The following is a 21,977-nucleotide window of genomic DNA, read 5'->3' as shown; positions in this document are numbered from 1 at the left end:
ACGTCCATCGAGTCAGTGATGCCATCCAGCCATCTCATCCTCGGTTGTCCCTTTCTCCTACTGCCCCCAATCCCTCCCAGCATCAGAGTCTTTTCCAATGAGTCAACTCTTGGCATGAGGTAGCCAAAGTACTGGAGTTTCAGCTTCAGCATCATTTCAGCTTCATTGGTTAAATGGGGCCAATCCATAACGTTGTTGATAGGATTAAATGAAATGATCCATCTAAGGGCAGTTAGCACTATGCCTGGCAGGTAGTCTTTCCTGAATAAATGTTAGCTGTTATTACGAAATGATTACAGAGTGCCTCCTACAGTAGATGCTTGGCCTTTGAGATCTACCATGGCATACAGACTTGTAAATGAAAGATTACGGTACAGTGGTTAAGAACCATAATAAAGATAATAAGGAAATAGGGCTGTACATACAGAGAGGGAGTGATGTGATGGTCAGGAAAGGGGAGACTTTTGTCACTGAGATCCCAAAAGGAGTGGAGGGGCATTCCAGAGAGAAGAAACACAAGGTTCATGTAGAAGTGGTGAAGATGAGATGGTGGCTTGGTTGTATGCTGGGAGGTAAACGGGGAGTTCTAACACCTGGAGGTTGTTAAAAGTTTTATACAGAATAGCAGCTGACTCAGAGCTATAATTGAGAAAGTGCAAACTGGCAGATGTGTGCTATACAATTAGGGGCAGCAAGACTATAGAATACCAGTGAGCAGGCTGTCACAGGAATACAAAAATAGATACGGGATGTAAAGGTATAAATGGTCCTGACAGCAGGGAGAGCAGAGGCTACCCACGGCCACAATTAGAGTTTAGAGAATCTGGGTAGGTGTCTTGAGAGCCTAAACAGAGAGAACTCCATACTTCCACCTGGCTTGGCACACTCTGTCCCCTTTGTCTTGAATGCTCTTCCCTGATTGCCATTCAATATTCAGTGCAAGCCCTCCTGGATTCCCCTAGAGAATGGATTAGGGGGCTCTGCTACGTGTTCCTAGAGCCCCTTGCCCCTTCCCCATCGTATCACTTGGCACGCCTTCCTCATAAACTGTTTCCTGGTTTCTCCCACTGGTCTGAGAATTCGGTGAGGGAAGGGTTCACCCTTGATGACCTTTGCACCCTCAGGGCAAATGTGGTGTCAACTGTTTGCTGAATGAATCAGTGAAAACAAGAACTTCAGCAGGCGTGGGGAGAAGCTGGAGGAACCATCAGAAAAAGACAATCTCAGGAAACACAGGCCCTGGGGCCACATCACCTTTTTTTGCTCTAATTCTGTACCCTAGTCGCTGCCTAGAAGCCTGGGCCTTCCAGTAACTTGAAACCTGGAGGAGCAAAGAACCGCGTCTCCAACAGCCTACTGGTAGCTGAAGCCCCGCCCCTCGGTCCTGGACTCCCCCTCACCCTCTGCAGTCCCAGTCCCAGCCAGGCGGCGACGCCCAAGAGGCCGCATGCGCAGTGCGCTCACGATCTGTCACTTGCCCTTCTCCCAATGGCGGGCGGTGGTCCCCTTCCCGGCATCCTCCCGGGGGCCAGGAGCACGTCATTTCCGGTGGGGAAGGCCCGCGGCCGCCGCCGCCATTTCGGGCGCTGCTGTGAGGCTGAGACCCGAGCCGGTCCGCTGGGCGGCGGGGGCCGGGGCTGGAGGGGCGCGCGCGGCGGCGGCGGCGGCGGCCCAGCGTGTAGGCACGGAGGCGGCCATGGCGGGCAACTTCGACTCGGAGGAGCGGAGTAGCTGGTACTGGGGGCGGCTGAGTCGGCAGGAGGCGGTGGCGCTGTTGCAGGGCCAGCGGCACGGGGTGTTCCTGGTGCGGGACTCGAGCACTAGCCCCGGGGACTATGTGCTCAGCGTCTCCGAGAACTCGCGCGTCTCCCACTACATCATCAACAGCAGCGGCCCGCGCCCGCCGGTGCCACCGTCGCCCGCCCAGCCTCCGCCCGGTGAGGGACGGACGGGACGGGAGGCCCGGGGCGGGGGTGAGGGCCGCGGAACTCCCCAGCCTGGCTGGCTGCGCCTCGAGAGCTGACCCCCACGAGGGACGTGGGCGGAGGGCTGGAGTGAGCGTGGCCGGGGCGCAGCTTCTGCCGGGGCTCGCTCCCACGGACCAGCGCGAGTGTGTGGGGGAGGAGGAGCCGCTGACCCAGGCCTCTGGGTGTGACTTGGGAGGACAGCCCAGGGGAAGGGGAACTGCCTCGGCCCCAGGGTGGGGCTAGCGCCCGAGCAGAGCCGGGCAACGTGGGGACAAAGAGCTGAGAAGGATGTTGGCACTGCGGGGCATCACTTGGCAGCGGTGCCGGGAATGAATCCGATAATCCTACAAGTGGCTTTTTAGGCTTGAAACATTTCCTGCAGTGTTGGAAAGCCGGGTTTGGCCATACTCCCCTGGTGGCCTTTGGTAGGAAGTCACCACATACTGGCCGAGAGGGATGGAGACACCCTCAGGAAACCGGTCAGCTTTTTCCTTTCTTGGGCATTTTTCCAAAATACTTTTACCTTCCTCTTCCCCCGCGGAGGATGAAGGTGGTGAGCTAAGTGCCTTGGTTATAGAAGAAAAGCCTCTGTGACCAACCCTGAATAAGCTGATGTCTGGCTGACTGTCCAAGAGATCTGAGCTTCCAGACACTGTTCTCCACAATGAGGGGGGTTATAGTTTTCAAAGCAATCAGTGGAGGAAAGATTTTTATTTTTATATTTCAAGAAATAATTCAGAAATAAGCCAGTGGAAACAGTCCCTTCCCTGAAAGTGAATGGAAGTTCATTTTTCCCTGGACTCGAACGTTATCAGTCTTGTTTGTCCTCCAGGGCCTCTCCTTGTTCAGTAAGTTGAGGGCTGTGGCTTGAGTCTTCTAGATGTTGAAAACAGATCCCACTGAAGTGACTCTTGAAAGTTTAAATAATCTGCACTGGATCTTCCTTGCTAAAGGTTGAGATATGACAGTCACCCAGGCCACTGGAGTTGTTAAGGGGATTTGTGCACTTGGTACTTGAGATTTGTGGTATACAGAGTAATTCTGAGGTTACTATTATCTGTGTAACAGTACGGAGAGTCTTAGTGCCACCTCGCTGTTCCAGGTGGAAGCAGTTTAATCCTGACCACGTGAGACTAGATTCAGGCCAATCTCACCTGAATTAGGAGACTCCGGAACCAGCCTTTGCAGACTTGCTCTTTTAGGAGAGTCCTAATTTAGGGTTATTCTCTCTGATCAGAAATGAAATGGGATAATCTCTTGTTAACACATACCAATTAAAAAAGCGTAGGGATCATAAAGCTTACAAATTATTCTAGGTCTTTCTCAGTCTGGTTGGTTTAATAGCATTATAACATGAGGTGGGAATGTGTTTATTCTAAACCAGACATTTTCTACTTTTTACCACCTTCATGATGTCTGGGTTTTTGCATTACTGTGCAGTGACATGATGGCAAACAGTCACTGAAACTCAAGTTCCCAACCTTCTGTGTGTTTTGTTGGTTGAAAAATTTGGAAATAGCAGCAGGGGCTTTGCTGGTGGCTCAGATGGTAAAGAATCTGCCTGCAGTGCAGGAGAACCCAGGTTCAGTCCCTGGGTGGGGAAGATCCCTGGGAGAAGGAAATGGCAAACCAGTCCAGTGTTCTTGCCTGGAGAATCCCATGGACTGAGGAGCCTGGCGGGCTACAGTCCATGGGGTTGCAAAGAGTTGGATGCGACTGAATGACTAACACACAGCTTTGTTTGAGCTTTCCCCACGTCTTGGTGTTAATAACTTTAATTTCAGCTGTTACCTTAATGTTGAGCTCCACCTTTTCGTAACAGGTATGAATTCAGATCTTTGGCCCAAAAGAGAAGGTGAGGATTGCCAGAGTTTGTGGCTGGGGTGTGGAAAGGTCATGGGCATTGTGGTCCTTTTTGTTTCTGCCGTGTACCCTATTTGCTGCATAGGACAATTGATTCAGTTGCTGTCTTTGTAAAGATTACTTAATCTTTGTTCTCCCCCTCCCCCCCATGAAACTCTTTTCTTTTGAAGCCACACAGAAGAATTTCTTGAATTTTAGAGAGGCATATACAATATTAATAGCTGACATTTATTGACTGGTAATTCTGTGCCAGGCACTTTGCTGAGTACATTATATGCCTTGTCTCATTTACTGTCTATAACAGTCCAGTGAGGAAAGTACTATGACCTCCACTTATTAAACTATTTCCATTTTATAGATGAGGAAACTGAGAGTCAGAGATACAGTAAAGTGCCCCAAAGTCACACAGCTTGTAAGCGACTGAGCCAGAACTGCACCTAGGAATTGTGGCCTGAGAGCTGACACTGTTACACTGCACTGCTTTCTGTCAAAGCCAGTTTACTTTTGAGATCCCAGCAGTGCACTTTGAAGCCTCAACACTTGTGTCTGTTCTGGGCCCCAGGTTCTGTTTATAGACTGAAAGGAGGGACTTCCACGCTTCCACTGTAGGGGGCATGGATTTGATCCCTGGTTGGGGAACTGAGATCCTGCATGCCGCGTGGCATGGCCTAGATAAAGACCAAAGGAAAGGGTGACAAGAGACTGGCTTCAGCACTCAGGCGGTATGCAGCTGCTATCTAGAGTCAGTGATGAGGTTTTTAGTAACCTTATCTGGCAGATTAAATATGGGAACTGAGCTTTTTGTTTAGTATTATATAATGTATTTTGTGGACATAATGCATAGGATGAATTTGTACGGAATGGCTCCGATATACATTTTAGAGGTATATGAACACAATAGACCAGATATTCTCCACTTTTTCCAGTCAGCTTGTTTTAACTTGGATTTAGCTCCCATAGGCTGCCAGTGCTGCTGTTGTCTGGAGGTCCCCTGACTGTGCCCCGGGGCCATAGGGCAGGGCTTAATCAAGCCTACGGGTCACACTCTGTCAGGGGTACCTCTTGGGAAGACTTTGCAATCCTTGATTGATCCACTAGTTTTTACCTCTTGAACATGAGGTTTTACTAGACCTTGTCCAATAAACAGTCGATAAAACAGTAAATATGAGTTGGGAGAATAGTTAAAAGCTTGTGTTCTGAAGTCTGGGTTTGAATCTTCCTTGCTGCTGCTAAGTCACTTCAGTTGTGACCGAGTCTACGCAACCCCATAGATGGAAGCCCACCAGGCTCCTCTGTCCCTGGGATCCTCCAGGCAAGAAAACTGGAGTGAGTTGCCATTTCCTTCTCCAAGGCATAAAAGTGAAAAGTGAAAGGGAAGTCGCTTAGTTGTGTCCAACTCTTAGCGACCCCATGGACTACAGCCTACCAGGCTCGTCCATCCATGGGATTTTCCAGGCAAGAGTACTGGAGTGGGGTGCCATTGCCTTCTCCGTTGAACCTTCCTTATCTTCTGCTTACTGCTCATATAACCATAGGCAAGTTCTTTAACTTCTTTCTGCCTCAGTTTCCTCATCAGTGAAAGAGGGGAAATAGTACTGACAGGGTTATTTCAAGGGTTAAATGAGTTTTAGTATATTAAATGCTTAGGAATGGAACTAGCATTAGGTATATTAACAGATGTGGTGGAGAGGGAAAAACTGAAGCAGAATGGAAAACAATTCTCAGCTTTGAGAGGCTCACAGCACGTCTGAAGGAGTAAGTGCTGGGTGGGGGTGCATCAGGAAGTATGAAGGAGCCTTGGAGCCAGTGTGTGGAAACAAGACGATGGCTTCCATTGCCTGCTCAGCCCAGAACCTCCTACCTGTTGGCCCTAGTGGGTGAGGGGAACATAGAAACTTGTCTGATTTTGGGGGTGGAGGCAGATGCTAGGGTGATGATTGTGCTGCCTCTTCAAGGTGGTGCTGGGCCAGGCCACTTCTGGAGATCCTAGGGGACTGCCTCTTATCCACTACTGCCTTTTTGAACATCCAGCATTTATTTCATTTGTTTGGCTCATCCTTGTAGTTCTCAGACCTGGTCCTCATGATTTACTCTTTAATGAGTTAAAGATATTCAGTGGTTCTGTGAGGAGTTCTGTAGTGAGTTACTTAAAAATTTTAGACCCTGCCCCCCAAAAAAAAATCCGTAATAAAAGAAAGTGCGTTTATTTATCGCCAGACTTCTCTAAGCCTTCCCTATGTTCATGTGAAATTATGACTCTAGACAGGCAGGTATTGGACAGTGGTTTTTTCAAACCAGTCTGACCACAGAACTTTTTGAGAAGCATCTTGAGATTCTGTGGAATCTTCTTTGGGAAGAATTGAAAATTTACAGAGGTGTTCAGAGGTTTGTGGGGGGGGGTTGTATATTAAGCTGATTGGCCTTTTATTGGGCATCTATAATATACCAGCTACTTTTAGGAACTTATTATTATTAGATAGAAATTATTATTATATAGATCCCTGTGAAAAGTTAAATAACAATTCAGATAGCTAGAAATACCACAGCCTGAATTCTTCAAACTTTGTAAGTCTGAATCTGCAAAGTCACATGCTGATATCCACCATTTTTAGAGCTTTTTCAGGATACTTTCTCAAATGAAGTCAGTGGCCTTGTTAGTCTTTTGTAGTGGACAGATGGTAAGAGCTTTGAAGGAATCTCTATAAATACCATAGGCAGTGGAGAAAGAAGAGAGGGAATGAGAATTTAGGAAAGAGGAAAGGAGAGGAAGTGTGAGATAAAGAGACTGATAATGGAGTCACTGTGGCGATGCCCATGCCAGAAGTGCCTTGGCCTGTTTAGCCCCCAGAGCTCTTCGGTGTTCTTCATAAAACTCTCAGGGGATTGTAAAATCTGTTGTAACCTGAGGGCGGACGTGCTTGGAAGTGATGAGTTGAGCGTGTACAGCTCTGTTGGTTAAAAGATAGCTCTGACTGCCTTGATTCTGATTGCTGACTATGTTCATAACTGCACATTTAGAATCCAGCACAGGTTTGATGGAGAACAAGTCAGTGAGGTTTTCCAAGTCCCAGCTATGAGAACTCTGCTGTTGGTTCTGTTCTCTAAACTGACTGACTGTCTCCTTCCTTTCCCGCCCTTCTGTTTCCTGGCTTTAGCTGTTTGTGGTTGGAAAGAGATGAACTAGGGAAAAGGAGCCGGAGCACATAGCTGTGGTGAGGTTTGGGCTTATCTGGAACTTATGTATGTATATTTTGTTCCCCCTCATCTCCTGAAGCTTAATTGCCCCATATATATATATATATATATGTAACATGTAACTGCTGCAGCGGTACACAAAAACAGGTATTTCTCTATGGAATAATTATAATGTCATTAGAATAGGAAAAGAGGGAGTTCTCTGGTGGTTCAGTGGTTAGGACTCCAGGCTTTTGCTGCTGGGATCTTGGTTCCGTTCCTTGTCAGAGAACTGAGATCTCGCAAGTTTCCCAATGTGGCAAAACGAAAGAAGGAAAGAAAGAACCATTCAGGAATGAAAAGAGCTGTTCTTTTATAGTAATTTTGTTCTATCTTAAAACATAGCTGCTTGTTGCCACTGATTTTTGTAAGAGTACATCCCCAATTGGAAGTGAATGCCAGGGGAGAAAAATTCTTACTGAAACATGCTGCTATGCTCCTTGCTCACCAGCCACACTGTGTTTGCCTTTGTATGCGCAGCTATGCTGTGAGTTTCTCAAACCTGGGGACAGATTTTCATGTAACTTTTCCTCACTTGAGAGTTATGTTCATTATTAATGAACGCGGTCCCTAAAGGGTGACTAGTGAAAGCCATATTGGCATTTGTACCTTGGCGTATTGTTGGGTAAATTCTAGGAGGGGAACTTTTATTCCTAGGTGTCACCAGGACAATTATCTAAGCCAGATGCTCGAAGGTTCTCCCTACCACTCCGCCCTTTAGGCTTTCTTGACCAGGCAGTACAAAGTCGGTCTTCTTGGAGCTCACACTGACTCTGTCCTTCTCATAGTTCCACAGGCCTGAAGGATCACTGTAGCCTAGAGGTGATAGATGAGGTAGCCATGCGTCTTCCTTGTTTACCAGGCTGGAATAGGAATTATTACCCATCAGTTTTGAGCTTTAGAGAAGAGAAACTCCAGAATGTAGCACCACTGTGCTCTGGTATGGTCATAACCAAAATCATCTCTCCAGTCACCAGTTCTGCACTTGGAGCTATTGGGGTTGCATTCTGCTGGTGTCTGAGGAGTGTTTGCCATAGATGGACAATCCTGGGTATGAGCATGTATTTCAACATCTTGAGTCAGAGAGACAGCCAACATTACTGACTGTGGGCTGTTAACTTGTTTTAGTTTATAGCCATGAATTCCACAGATGGACTTTTGCAATGTAAGAAATGTGCATCTGTCCTCTACATTGTGTCTCGGCCTTTGTTTCATATGGGTGGAAAGAGAAGTCACTCATGAGTATACATTCCGTATTGAGGACTTTCGGTTAACCTCCAAAGTTTATCACTTCACCTCTCCCCAGTAGAGAATTTTAAATGTACTTTTTCTGGTCTATCTGGACAGAGTATTGTCTAACACGGGACAAAATAATTTGGTCTCATTTTTTAGAGTGGCGAAGCAATTTATACAGCTGGGCTACCGCAGTGTTCCTGTTTCACAGCTTTAACAGCAAACGGTTTTTAGATGGATTGGCTAGGTTTTTGTTTTGACTGACTGGTTTTAATAGGAGTGGTGAGGGTAGTTTAGGCCCTCTCTTTAACAAAGAACTCGAACAAGTAATTTTCACAAAACAAGTACAAATATTCAATAAATGTGAAAAACATCAAACAATCAAAGATGATATTTAAGAAGAGACATCCTTGCTGTTCTGGCAAGGACATGGGGGAAATGGGAACTCATAATCCACTGGTGTGAGTGTAAAATCATAAAACTTTTTGGACGACAGGCAACATAAAACTTGGTGTTCTTACCCTTTGATCCAGCAGTTGCATTTTAAGACGTTTATCCGAAGGAGGTAATAAAAAATGTTCATTAATAAAAGCACTCATAAGAGCATTGTTTGCATAGTGAAAAATTGAGAATAAAATATCCCACCTCTTGTTGGGATAGCTGCTGGGACCTATGAAAACGGAGAGGTTGCTACATTTCCTGAGGTTGAAAAGAAAAAGAAGTCTAACACAGCCTTGAACCCTTGTACTCTGCAACCGGAATAGCCATGGAACGTTTGGGAGAATGAACAAGAAGTTTCCATGGTGCTCTGTCTTTGGTCCGATATGTGAGCTTGTCATGACAGGCGTGGTTGCTCTCTTACAGCCTCTGTCTCTTCTCTGCTGCAGGTAGTGATCGCTCACCTTCTTCCCAGGGAACATTTGTGCTACAGAGTATGATTTTAGTTTACTGTTAGGAGAAGGGGTTATTTAGATTATTTTTTTCCTTCTCTTTCTGGTTAAATATTGAGTAAATATGTGCGGAGAGATGCTTAAAATCTGCATTTCATCTCCAGTATATCTTTCAATAATGCCCTGCTCTGTTTTTTTTTTAGGGGTGAGTCCCTCCAGACTCCGAATAGGAGATCAAGAATTTGATTCATTGCCTGCTTTACTGGAATTCTACAAAATACACTATTTGGACACTACCACATTGATAGAACCAGTTTCCAGATCCAGGCAGGGTAGTGGAGTGATTATCAGGCAGGAAGAGGCAGAGTATGTACGAGCCCTCTTTGACTTTAATGGGAATGATGAAGAAGATCTTCCCTTTAAGAAAGGAGACATCCTGAGAATCCGGGATAAGCCTGAAGAGCAGTGGTGGAATGCGGAGGACAGCGAAGGCAAGAGAGGGATGATTCCAGTCCCTTACGTGGAGAAGTATAGACCTGCCTCCGCCTCAGTATCGGCTCTGATTGGAGGTAACCAGGAGGGTTCCCACCCACAGCCACTGGGTGGGCCGGAGCCTGGGCCCTATGCCCAACCCAGCGTCAACACTCCGCTCCCTAACCTCCAGAATGGGCCCATTTATGCCAGGGTAATCCAGAAGCGAGTCCCTAATGCCTACGACAAGACAGCCTTGGCTTTGGAGGTACATAATGTGCAAAATGTAGAAAGAAGAGATCTGCTACAGGGTCTCCCTTTCAGACCTCTTAGAGCTTTGTAGGAATGCTGAATATAAGCAGCGGCATTGTAACATTGTTATAGATGTTGAATGGTACTTTTACCGTTAAGTACTGATCTTGGCACTTAATGTTGGGTTTTCTCTTTTTTATAGAAAACCTATTTTGGAATGAGTAAGCTTAAAACTGTATAACTGAATGTTCTGATTGATTTACTAAACCATACTTTGACTTCTCTAATAACACTACCTGAATTCACAGGAATTAACCTAAAATATTTTTTTTCATCTACATTCTAATCTGTTTCTTTCTGTTTATCATTATCTAAAATAAGTGGGCTCCACAAATTTGAGTATAAGTGGTCTCTATCAAAATACTTAAATGAATTTTCTTATAGAAATGTGTTTTTACTTTAGGGGGCTTGGGGTTTCTTACCATGACTAATTGTATAGGTATAATGAGATAGATACCCAAAAGCATCAATTCCAAGAAGCAGCAGATTTACTTGGTCTTTGTTGTTTGCTGCATTTTATCCTCGAGAAACCAGTTCCTCCTGAGGAGTAAATTTTTACCTTTACTGGTGAATAGTTATCCTCGGTAGCCCATCTCCTCTGGCCAGCCATCACATTGTTTATTCTCATCTTTAGTGCTCACAGCTTTGTTTCTTACCTCCTCTCTTTCTTCTTCCCTCCTTCCCTCCCTTTCTTTCTGAGTTATGCAGAGATAGTGGTTTAGCATAAAAGCTAGAAGTGGCATGCTTTCCTGTCTTTCAGAGCCTTTCAGATATGATAACTTTAAGCAAGTAGCTAAATTTCATGAGCATAGGCTGAAGTTACTCAGGGGTGCAGGTTAGCAGAGAAGGGGCTAAAGTATTAATATATTTTTGTAAATGGAGATCTCTAAAATCCTTTGGATCATGCTTATACAGTGAGGAGTGGGAGTTGCCTAAGTAAAAGGCTGTACAGTGAGCTGAAATTTATTTGAAATAGTCTGATATTACTGGATTTAAAATTTTTCATTTGCATTCTGAAGAGTGGGTGCAAAGAAGGGTTAGGTCTACAGGTTTGACTGAAAAAAATGTGTGCTTTTAAAATGTGTATATTTTGAGATCATGTTGTGACTGAAAAGTATTGTGTCCTGCTTTTGATGAGGAAGGAATTATATGTTGTCTAGGTCACACTACCTTTTCCCACTTAGAATTTGGAGGATAAGGAAAACAAGTTTCTAGCTTCATGTTTCCATTTAAGTTCATATGACGGCAGCAGCCAAGATGGTGCCGTGCCCGTGACAGCTGTGACTCTGGACGCTTATTGCAGGTCCTGTTAGCCGGGCTGGAGTGTGGGAATGGCTAGCTAGCACCCAGGAGAGAATAGTTACCACATTAATTTTGCTTCCATTTGCAATTCCTTTCTCAAAGAGAATTGGTTTGGTTTGGTTTGCTTTTGACCTCACTGAGCAGTTTCCAGGATCTAAGAGTCAACACGACTGAGTGACTTCACTTTTACTTTTCACTTTCATGCATTGGAGAAGGAAATGGCAACCCACTCCAGTGTTCTTGCCTTGAGAGTCCCAGGGACAGGAGAGCCTGGTGGGCTGCCGTCTGTGGGGTCTCACAGGGTCGGACATGACTGAAGCGACTTAGCAGCAGCAGCAGCAGCAGTTTCCTAACCAGGGATTGAACCTGGGCCCACGGCAGTGAAAATGCCGAGTCCTAACCACTGGACCATCAGGGAATTCCCAGAATTGTTTGCCCCAACGATGCTTGCCTTAATTAGAGGCTTTAGTGCTCCAAAATGGTTGAGCTGGTCTCCTACTGTGAAACCTAAATCTTGTGAAATAAAGACTAAAGTAGAAGAGTGCTTTATGATGTCACTAAGTTTCCTTTTTTGGTTGGGTATTAGTTTGGAGCCACATGTGTTGACTGATGACGATAGCCTCTTTCACATTAGAACAAATACCCCAAATAATAACTTTAAAAACACCTTATGTACTTAAGAAAACATCATGTAAGTTTAGCATCACAGAAATCTAAAGCTAGAAAAGACCTTAGATACCCCTATTCATTTATTGAAAAAAAAATAAGAGATGGATCGAATGGGTTGTTTAAACTAGTTGGAGATATGAGGAATCCAGATCTACAGTGGCCTTTTCAGCCATGCCCAGATCGCATCTCTGGCACTTTCTCTTTCGTAGTGGTGATGCTGCCCTCCCGTCAGTTTTGTGTGGTGTAACTGGCAGCGTGTCCTCACGTGTACTCTCCGTGCAGGGAGACAGCATTCCTTTCCTATTTCTGGTTTTCCATAGAAGCTGATGCCTAGTCCCTGTGGAGACAAAGCCAGGAGATAAGATTAGGAAGCTCTGACTTTCTAACCTTCGCATTCAGATGAGAAAAAAATTCGTTGCTGTAGTTGACCCATTATAGGTTTAGATCTGTAGACAAGCTAGGCATGTTTTAGTGAAGTTTTACGGCTAACTTGAAATTGATGTTGAAATCATTGCATTTTAGAAGTGGACAGAACCCGAGGTATAATAAGGGTTCAGACTCCTAGTATTTCCCAGAAGGCAGGTGAGGATGCAACGCTCTGGGTTACCTCTCTTCAATCAAAGCAGCTTTGTTTTTACTGTTATATATCGGTGTCTCTCTAAGGTTTTTTTTTTTGAAGGAAGGGTTTCTGTACTTAAAGAGTATGTTCAGAATCCACCTGTCCTCCCCTTACAGATGGATGTTTCCTGCATGGTATATTTTCTGTGTCCAGAGTCCTCCAGTAGAATATAAGTCAACGACTACTTGCTCTTTTCCCACCCATCAGATTTCTCTAGTAGGAATGAAGGTTGTTGGAAAGAAGGCATTAATTCTAGCAAACAACCAAAGTAAGGGTATTCCTTGGTTCACTGTAACTCTGGGGGAATGTAACTGAACCAGGAAGACACCATCTGTTCCATCCTGGAGCTTCTAATAAAGACAGATTTTAAACAAATGTATTTTGAAGGAGAAACACTGGAAGTAGCACTAGAACAGTGCAGAGGCACCACTTACTTTTTTGGTCTTAGATTTGATATGAGATTTCTATTTGATTGGTTTTGGTTTCATGAGTCATGGCTCCTTGGGAGCTGGAATAGTGATGAATCTTATCTTGTAAATTGCAGGTGTTAAACTTTATTTCATGCCTCTGTAGACTGTCCAGAACAATCACATTATCTTGGAATGTACTATCATGTAACTTCCATTTTCTGATTCAGCCTGGCCTCTTGCCTTTGATAGATAAGACTTCTGAGTAACCAAGGAGCTTTTCAGGTGGACTTAGGTGTGAACCTGTTCTTCTGGTCGCAGATAGGGAAGATGTAAAGTTCCATGGGTCCCTGATTATATGCAGCAGTGACCATATTAACTCTACATCTCCCCATGTAGAGCTCTGAAACCTTAAGTTATTTAGGCCTTTTGACCTATATATGGAAAAGTGAAGTGAAGATCTTAATTTCCCCTTTGTTCCAGAGAGAAAAAATGAGATTAGGAAGTGTAAGAACTGCATGACAGGTCTTGGCTATATATATAATAACTTCATACCCACTTGAAAAAATAATAAACATAATTGAAAGAAAATAATATTTTCATTTTAATAAAATAGTTTCAGTTACTTAACCCCCCATTAAATAGCAAAGTTTCTCAAACCTTGGGATCATATGGAACATTGCCACCTTCATTTCCTGTTCCACACCTATTTTTTCATAAGATATTTGATTTTTATCATACCAACTGCCAAAGCCCAGCTTTGCAAAGACATGACATCTTTGAAAGGGATGTAGTGTAATCTGATATCAAAATTGTTAACTGTTTTGAGTTAGTAGTTCACATGGCGTAACAGACGTCAGGTATTGCTGTTTCCCTCAAAAATACAAAATACTTGGTGGGACCCCTCAGAATTTGCTGCAGTGCCTCTGACTCTTCAGTTTGGGAACCTCTGGTCCTGTTGACTGTACTAGTTCTTAGAAAATTCCTTAAGTTGGGCTAAAATGTACCTGTTCTATGTACCTCTCATCAAGAAGATGGGGAACTTAGTTTCAGTTATTATCAGTTGTTGAGCTACAGAAAAATCTTTTTGGACTTGGACTACAATCAGGGTAACACCTGTCTTCAGTGTGGTGCTTTTGCTTGACATCAGGAAGTGTACCTACGAGTTAAATCTCAAAGACCTGCAATGATCCACGAATATGAGCCATGTGCATTTCAGTCCATCTCTGAGGCAAGTGAATCATTAAGACTGAATTGGCCTCACTTGTCTTCACTGATTTTAGAGATTTTAGATGGGCCCTAAATATTACCTGTTCCTCAGATCAGGGATCTGCAGGCTTTTTCTGTGAAGGACTTTGCAGGCCGTGCAGCCTCTGTCAGTTTGCCACTGTAGCGAGAAAGCAGCCATAGACAGACAGCACCTGAGCTTGCTGTGTTAGAGCAGAACTGTTCACAGAAGCAGGCAGCAAGCTGGACGTGGCTCACGGGCCACCTAGTTTGCTGGCCCCTGTCTTAGATTGCTGTAGTTTTCTTACCTTTTTCCCTCCTTCAGTCAAATCTTGAAATGTGTTCTTGGTGTGTTTGAAAGTATTTGAAAACAAGATCCTTTTAGTCTGTCTCAGTACTTGGTTTCCCTGGCTTTATTTACATAAAGTGAGTTAGATGTGTTTCCTGCCCTGAGCTTACAGGAATCATGCAGCAAATCTGGATCAGAGAAACACTGGCAACTATTGATGCCTTTCCTGTTACATAGCAGGGATAGAAACTAGAAAAGCAGTCGCCTGGGGTTGCGCCGGCAGGGGAGGTCACACAGTCTCTGGTGTCTCCTATTTAGGGAACACCAAAAATTGATGCCATTTGGACGGCATATTTTTTCTAATTGTCCCTGGAACTCACTGGTAAAGGTGAGTGTTCATTAAGTTCCCTGGGAGTGAGGGAAATAAAGTAACTACATTCAGTCCTCTTTACAGATGATGCCGTGATTTACTTGCAGACTTACTCCTGAGGGTGTGGTATAGGGTTGAGAGACAAGGAACTAACTCGGCACTAAAATAGTACCTTGGTGGTGAAAGAACCACCAGTCTCTCCTTTACAAGGTGTTAGTGGAGTCTGCCTCATGAGAAGAAAGGTGAACTGCCTTGTCGTGCTTCGGGTCCTTTAGAAGTTCTTTCGTTTTCGTTAGTGCACAGATGAGGGTTTTCTCTTCCATCTGTAACATGAATTTTGAAATCAGTAATGTGAGAACGACAGTTACTACTGCAAGTATGTTCCTTTGTGTCTTAAAATTGGAGCATTTCCAGGGCAGGCACTCAGTCTCGCTTTCTTTGTCTTTGCATTAGTGCACCAAACTTCAAACCTGTGTGCCTCCCCCTGACCCTCCCTGGTCTTGCCTGAGGGCACTCTGCTTTAGAGTGCTGTTGCCTGACAGGGAGAGGACCACAAATTCCGGGGTCACTTCTGACTTGGAGAAAGAACTGCACTTAGTGGAGTGCCATATTCCTAGGCTGCCCCATCCCCTCCTGCACTCTGCCTTAGCATACCCTGCACTCTGCCATACCCACCCTGTCTTCCAGACGGTTGGAACTCGAGGGCCTTATGTTTTCTCAAAGATAGTCATGTTTTTGCCTTCTTGACCCCAGGACTCCCTATGTGCTTTGACTATTTCAGGAGAAAGAACCCATAGGGTATTATGCATAGGTATTTAATTTTAATAAGGTCTACCTCGAAGTATTTGTACTTCAAGGCCACTTTGGGCAGGTTAATTAGCCTTTTAAATGCTTACAGCTTTCCTCTTCTACCCATTTAAAAATCAGAATCATGACACGACCTTTCTTTCACCCCTTGATGTTTGGACTTTTCTGCCAAGAACCTAATCAACTAAAAAGAAAAGATTCTGGATTCCAGAAGATGGTTGCTTTTCCTGAGTCTTTCTCTGCAGGGTAGAACCAAGAGAGTGTGTGTCAGAGATGACCCTGATGCTGTCCAAAGGCCTACCTTGCATTCCATTCTTCTCCCTGCTAGCATCTTGCTATACGGGAGCCCTGACTTATTTCTCATTTAGAGCTCTGCAGGAAGAATGGTTTGAGGGCAGAGCAGAAGGCTTTGCTCTCTTGTGGAGAAGCTAGTGTGGTTTTGTGGTACTGATGACATGGAGGGGGTGGATGGTCCACATTTTAACTACCTGTCGCTTAGAGCTCTTTGGGGCATGATTTGAGACAGCACTTTGAATGTTTAAGAATAACAACAATCTTATTCTTAGAATGACAGTCTTAAAGAGAGGTGTTTAAACCTGGGTTTTAGTGTCAAGTAGAATAGTGGACTTAAGTTTGTATCCTGAAGACCCATCTTTTACAAAACACCTAGAAAAGCTCTGAGAGATAGTGAAGGACAGGGAAGCCTGGTATGCTGCTGTCTGTGGGGTCGCAAAGAATCAGACACGACTGAGCAACTGAGCAACAAAGAAAAGCTGGAGAAACATAACATTCTTTTCACCTTTTTATTTAGCTATGAAATCGTTTGGTAGAATGTACCAATCCTAAGTATGTATGTAGATCAGTGAATTTACATGCGTATATACCTATGTGACAACCACCCAGGTGAAAGTATAGAATGTTTTCAGCATTCCAGAATGTTCCCTCATGTCCCTTGGTTGTGTTTTTAATATCAGTAAAATGATGGATTCAGATAGCTGGCTGGAATGGCATCAGACCAGCTTCTTAAACTGGCCACTTGCTCCTCATCTGGAGGAGAATCTAACATGTGTGGCAAGGTTATTTATTTATTTATTTTCCTGTATGTGGAATTTTAGTTTCCCAACCAGGGATCGAACCCATGCCCCTGCAGTAGAAGCAGAGTCTTGACCACTGGACCACCACCAGGGAAGTCCCATGAGTGGAAGTTTAAATTTTTGACACGAGCATACCTATTCCTTTAAGTGGTTTTTTTTTTCTTTTTTCTTTCTTAAGGTCAGGAACTTATTCTGGGTCCAGCTATCTGAATAGCACTTGAGTATAACATGAGTATATAATAAAAAATGAGAGGGAAGAGCGTTGTACTTTATAATAAAGTTTATTGTAACATAGCAAGGGGCTAGCAGTGCAGGGGCATTAATTCCAGTAACGTGTTGTATGTGTGTGTGTGAGAGAAGGTTGGGGAGTCAAGGTAGCTAACAGGTCAGAAAGGAGGAAAATTCACTAAGGAATAGTTACATGTTACGGAGTTTATATAGAGGCTAACTTCTTGTAATACTGTAAGAATTTTTAAAAGATGAGAACAGCAAGGTAGTCTTGAGAACTAGAATTGGAGATATAAGAAGAAGTCTTCCAGACTGTTTTTACCACCAAGGAACTTCTCAGGTGATGTTCAGATCTTCCTCTGCAAAGACTGAAAACTTCTGCTTGTCATAGTTGGTCTGCTCAGATATCAGGAATTGAATCGGAAGATTGCTGGTAATAAACAGAACCCTGGGTGCTAGAGCCTATAGAAGTTGGATCTGTTTGCAAAGACAGATATGCAGTGTCATTTTCCTCTCTCCTCACCTTTCCCCATCAGCCTTCATCATCATCAACCCATCAAGCTGCTGCCTTTTTTCACCCTTGTGTCTTATCCCTTGTCTCCCTGATATTCCATGGTTTCTCTCTTCCTTTTCTCAGCATCTTATGATTCCTGCAGCCATTTTAAGCCTCTAAGCTTTTCATATAATTCTTTAGGAAACTGTAGGTAGGTCAGTAGGTAACCTATTTCTTCTGTGAGTGAGATCAGGCTGGTTTAAGAGAAGGCCCTGGCCTAAACTTGAGTTGGCTTTGGCCAGTAGTCAGCCTACAGGCCTTCCTAGGGAAGGAACCTGCAGGGCTAGGGGAGCATAGTTTGAAAGTTCTTAATAAATGGGCTTGGGAGCTGGATACTTCTGGGCTCAAATCTCGGCCCTGTCACTGGCTTTGTGACTTCAGATGTAACATGTAGTTGTTCTGAATGTCATATGTAAAATGAATTCCTATTTTATAGGATTATATGATTATTAGAAAATGATTTTATATAAACCACTATAGTACTTTATGGGAGTTAAATATCGTTATTAATGAAACCAAATGAACAGTAACGTTTATAAACCACTTGCATGTGCAGAACTCAGATGTTGATAATTCAAGGATAGTCATAAAGCTCTTTAGTGACATTTGGGAACTTACCTCACCATTGTTAAATACTTTGCTACAGGGTGAATCCATTCATCAAACACCTTGTCTTTTAAGTTTCATAGTAAGATACAGGTATATCCTAGATTGTCAAAAATATTTGATGTTGCAACAGGAAAACTTTTTGTAACAGCAGAAACACGATGTCCTCCTACTGTTAAGGAACTGGTACCAGGTGGCATTGAGGGAGCAGCAAAGTCTGTCAGTACCTGCTAGGGGTGGGTAGTGGTGGGGACTGGCAGGCAGTGGCCTGCCAAGTAAAACTAGCTGAAGAAGGTTGAGGCTTTCGGGAAGCTGATGGAATTTGGAGTCTTGGCCTGTACCAAGGTGGGGAAAGCCTTGCCTTGGTAGGATGGTGATGGGAACACTTCCATTTTCTGAGACCAAATGAAGTATGCTTCCTCTGATTGCCTTCTGCTCTACAAGCAACACCAGGCCAGGATGTGTGTATAAGAGTGGGCTAGGGGATTGCACTGCTTTATGCCAGAGAGGGGAGGGCCAGTGTGGACCAGGCAGGAAGCTAAGAGTAGTGGGTACAGAGACAGGGCCTATAGATCATCCTAGGTAGGGTTGCTGCTCCAGAGACACTTGAACTTTCCAAAAGGTGTCATTTTCTAGCATCCCTCCTATTTTCTGTACTCTGTTATTCTCTGCACTGCTAAAATCACTTCTTCCTCTTGCCTGCATTAACCATAAGTAATTGGTCTGGTGGCTGGGGCTTGGGAGGCAGCAAATAGCCATTTCTGTAATATCAGCCCTAGAGCAATCACATGGGCAGAGGGTATGGCTAACCAGAGAATGGAGTTTTTCAGCTTGCATTCATAACTGGAAATAAAGTGCTGTCCTTATTCTCCTCCTGCAGGTCGGTGAGCTGGTAAAGGTTACGAAGATTAATGTGAGTGGTCAGTGGGAAGGGGAGTGTAATGGCAAACGAGGTCACTTCCCATTCACACATGTCCGTCTGCTGGATCAACAGAATCCCGATGAGGACTTCAGCTGAGTATAGCTCAACAAACAGTTTTGCTGACAGATGGGAACAATCTTTTTTTTTTTCCAATTGCCATCTATACAGTTTTCTTACAGATGTCAAAGCAGTCTAGTTTATATAAGCATTCTGTTGCCTGTGATCTTTTTTAGACTGAACTACTCCATCCCTGGTCTTATTTACCATATTCAGGGTACGAAACTGGAGGGCTTGTGTGTTAACTTTTGAATTGGTGATTTTAGGTGGTAGCACCGTTGCCTGAGTGTATCTGAAAGGAGCGGCATCTTGCCTCCCTTTTCTCAGGCAATACAAATCAACCTGTGGAAAATTGATGGATGGGAGAGAAGTGTTGCACACCACTTACCCTGATTTATTCAATGGTTTGGTTTTCATTCTGAAACCATGCTGTCAAATGGCAATAGACTGTTCCCTTCCACCCCATGAAGTAATCATGCACGTGTGAATAGTACCCAGTGGGATTGCTTTTTCATTTATGGAACATGACCATTGTGTGACTCATTCTGACAGTTCAAATCCTGAGAATTCTGAGGACACTACTAGAGGCATTTGTCTTCCTTCCCAGTCAATGCTTCATACTTTTTCTTGGGATTCTTTCAAGCCTTGTAATTCCTTTTCCCCAAACCTGCAGATAGGTTAATTCTCAAGATAAGTGTTTATTTTCATTCCAGATGATAAGCAGGATGTGCAGAGCACTTTATTCAGTGCATAGCTTTAAGCCAGTATTGGATTCACTGCGTGGACAGCCAAACTCCCAGCTCTCTGCCATCCCTCGAGGGGTCACAGTAGGTTCACATTGCTACCGCAGTTCAGTGGACTCCTGGCTAATGGGACCCAGCATGCCGTTCTCCTGAGTGCCATTGTTCTGTCAGGGGACTTTTTGGAATTCTTGGCTTCTACTTGGAGTGGAAGGACCAATCACTTAGAATATTCCATGGATGGTTGGGGGGCCAAATTCTGCCCTTTGCTTTATGTACAACTTGTATAAAAATCAAGTTAAGATTACATGAGTTTGGGGATAGGGTTTTAGTGCTTTGAAAAATGTTTGAACCAATCATGAATTACTTCTGTATTATTTGTTTCATATGGCCAGAATAGTGCTTGAAACACACTATGTTATAAACTGCCTTCACTTGGGGCTCTTTTTCTTTGTGTTCAAGTTTAGTTTACAAAACCTTTTAAGTATGGAATGGTTTATATAGGGTCAGGTGCTCCAAAGAATTGACTTCTGAGACCAAAATGATGTAGGCTATTTAGACTACCGTATGAAACTTTTTCAATTTTAGTTCCCAGTCTAGAGGCACTTACTGGTCTGTCGTGTGATGTGACCAATAGAAACACCGTGTTCTTTGCTTTGGGCCTCATGTTAGAAAAGTAATGTATTTTTCCAGTTGTTTTGCCTAGGTTAAGATTAATTCGCATTCATTGAATGTATGCCAAATCATGATATCCCCGTGACTAGCACCGTGCCTGGCACAGCCGGCATACAGATTTGTGAGAGGGAATGCGAGGTGTGCAGAAGCTCATTATATGGCACAGGGAAGCCAGCTGGCACAGGATTACATACATTACCACAAGCAAACTAATGAGTTGACGCTAATTTAATATATTTTTACCTCACACTAAGATAGTGCTTGATAAAGACATTAATACTCAACTTTTAAAATGTTGGCACAGTGCTATGCACATAGTGGGTGCTCAATAATGTTGAATGGACAGGTTTGCAATACTAGATGTAATTCCATCTGATGACTCTTAAATTTTCAGTTAGAGCATAGATACTGTAAAACCCAATACACGTTAAGTCTTGTTTTCCTGAAAGTATGACATCTAAAATATTTGTAGAAAAGCTTTGTCACAGCTGATTTGAATGTTTGTGTTTTTTTTTCGCCTCTGACCTTGATACTGGCTTGTAATGTCTCTCTTCATCATGTGTAATTTTGGTGGAACATGCAGCTCTACCCGAATCAGAAGACTTTCTCAGTGATCGGTTGTCCAGAGCCATTACACGAGTTGTCGGGTTGGTTTTGGCTGGGTTTGGCAGTTGTTGGACCTTAAGAACTCAGAGGACTTCTTATAAGTATCTTCCAAAAGCAAATGCAAGAATCCTATTCAAGTGCATATGTACATTGTCACTGAGCAAAATAAACCGAAATTGGCTGCTATATTTTATATAATAATTTCTGCAAAAACCCATTTTTTTGGATACTAATATTTGACATGGTTAATTCTTATTAATTGTTGGAATTGTTTATTGTTAATAATGCAAATAGATAATTTTAATTATCCATAAGTAACATTTCACTATTAAAAGTTTGAAATGGATGATAAGCAAACCAATTTGAAATAAAGTATGAAACATGTGCCATTGTATTATAACACTATACACTTTCTTGACAGTTCAATTAAAAAAAAATTTTTTTTGTAGCATGTATTGTATATGTTTATAGTATATGTAGTAAATAAAAATATGGCCAAATGTTTGGCTTGGTGATCTTTTGAAGAAAGCAATCTTTGAATATTTTTCCCAAAAGAGCTGAATCTTTTATGCTTAGGGAGTCAGAGTTGTGTGTAGTACTCAACAGCCTCTGAAAAATCATATAAACAATTATACACACTGTGGGTACTCATAAAAATGGGATCAATCATTGGTGTTACTTTGAAGGGTCTCCAGAAGTCCAGAAATAATGATTTGAGGGGAATATAAGAAGAATGATTATATAATGATTGGAAAGCTGGAATGATGTGAGCAGGTAATACCAAATCACACGTGGGTTCACAGAAAATATGGCTGTGGTAGGGGTCTTCATAAAGC

At 43.4% G+C, this 21,977-nt stretch overlaps 1 protein-coding gene and 1 non-coding gene across 4 annotated transcripts; one reads left to right on the top strand and one right to left on the bottom strand.

Annotated features, from left to right (window-relative positions):
* The first annotated feature begins 1,657 nt into the window (after window positions 1-1,657).
* On the top strand, window positions 1,658-21,622 carry CRK (CRK proto-oncogene, adaptor protein). 3 transcript variants are annotated; one of them, XM_068976659.1, is made up of 3 exons: window positions 1,658-1,886; window positions 9,391-9,926; window positions 19,022-21,622. In XM_068976659.1, the coding sequence occupies exons 1-3, from the start codon at window positions 1,697-1,699 to the stop codon at window positions 19,157-19,159; spliced, it is 864 nt and encodes a 287-aa protein (XP_068832760.1). In that variant the 5' UTR covers window positions 1,658-1,696; the 3' UTR covers window positions 19,160-21,622. The 3 variants fall into 3 exon arrangements, with proteins under 3 accessions (XP_068832760.1, XP_068832759.1, XP_068832762.1); XM_068976658.1 differs by having other exon boundaries at window positions 1,658-1,937; XM_068976661.1 differs by having other exon boundaries at window positions 1,658-1,937; window positions 9,391-9,756; window positions 19,022-19,138.
* On the bottom strand, window positions 11,618-11,690 carry TRNAE-UUC (transfer RNA glutamic acid (anticodon UUC)). The gene has a single exon. It is a non-coding gene; the product is annotated as a tRNA-Glu (tRNA).
* Window positions 21,623-21,977: the final 355 nt, after the last annotated feature.

The sequence above is a fragment of the Capricornis sumatraensis genome, chromosome 8 (assembly GCF_032405125.1).
Source record: "Capricornis sumatraensis isolate serow.1 chromosome 8, serow.2, whole genome shotgun sequence".
NCBI classification, from domain to species: Eukaryota; Metazoa; Chordata; class Mammalia; order Artiodactyla; family Bovidae; genus Capricornis; species Capricornis sumatraensis.
The sequence above is the reverse complement of the archived record's forward strand: the minus strand, read 5'-3'. Positions and strand labels throughout refer to the sequence as shown.

What these genes read in the sequence shown, in the direction of transcription:
- CRK (XM_068976658.1), top strand. Translation starts at nt 1,697, where the DNA reads ATGGCGGGCAACTTCGACTCGGAGGAGCGGAGTAGCTGGTACTGGGGG. An exon ending in GCCCGCCCAGCCTCCGCCCG is followed by an intron (nt 1,938 to 9,390) that starts GTGAGGGACGGA and finishes TTTTTTTTTTAG; the next exon opens with GGGTGAGTCCCTCCAGACTC. An exon ending in AGACAGCCTTGGCTTTGGAG is followed by an intron (nt 9,927 to 19,021) that starts GTACATAATGTG and finishes CTCCTCCTGCAG; the next exon opens with GTCGGTGAGCTGGTAAAGGT.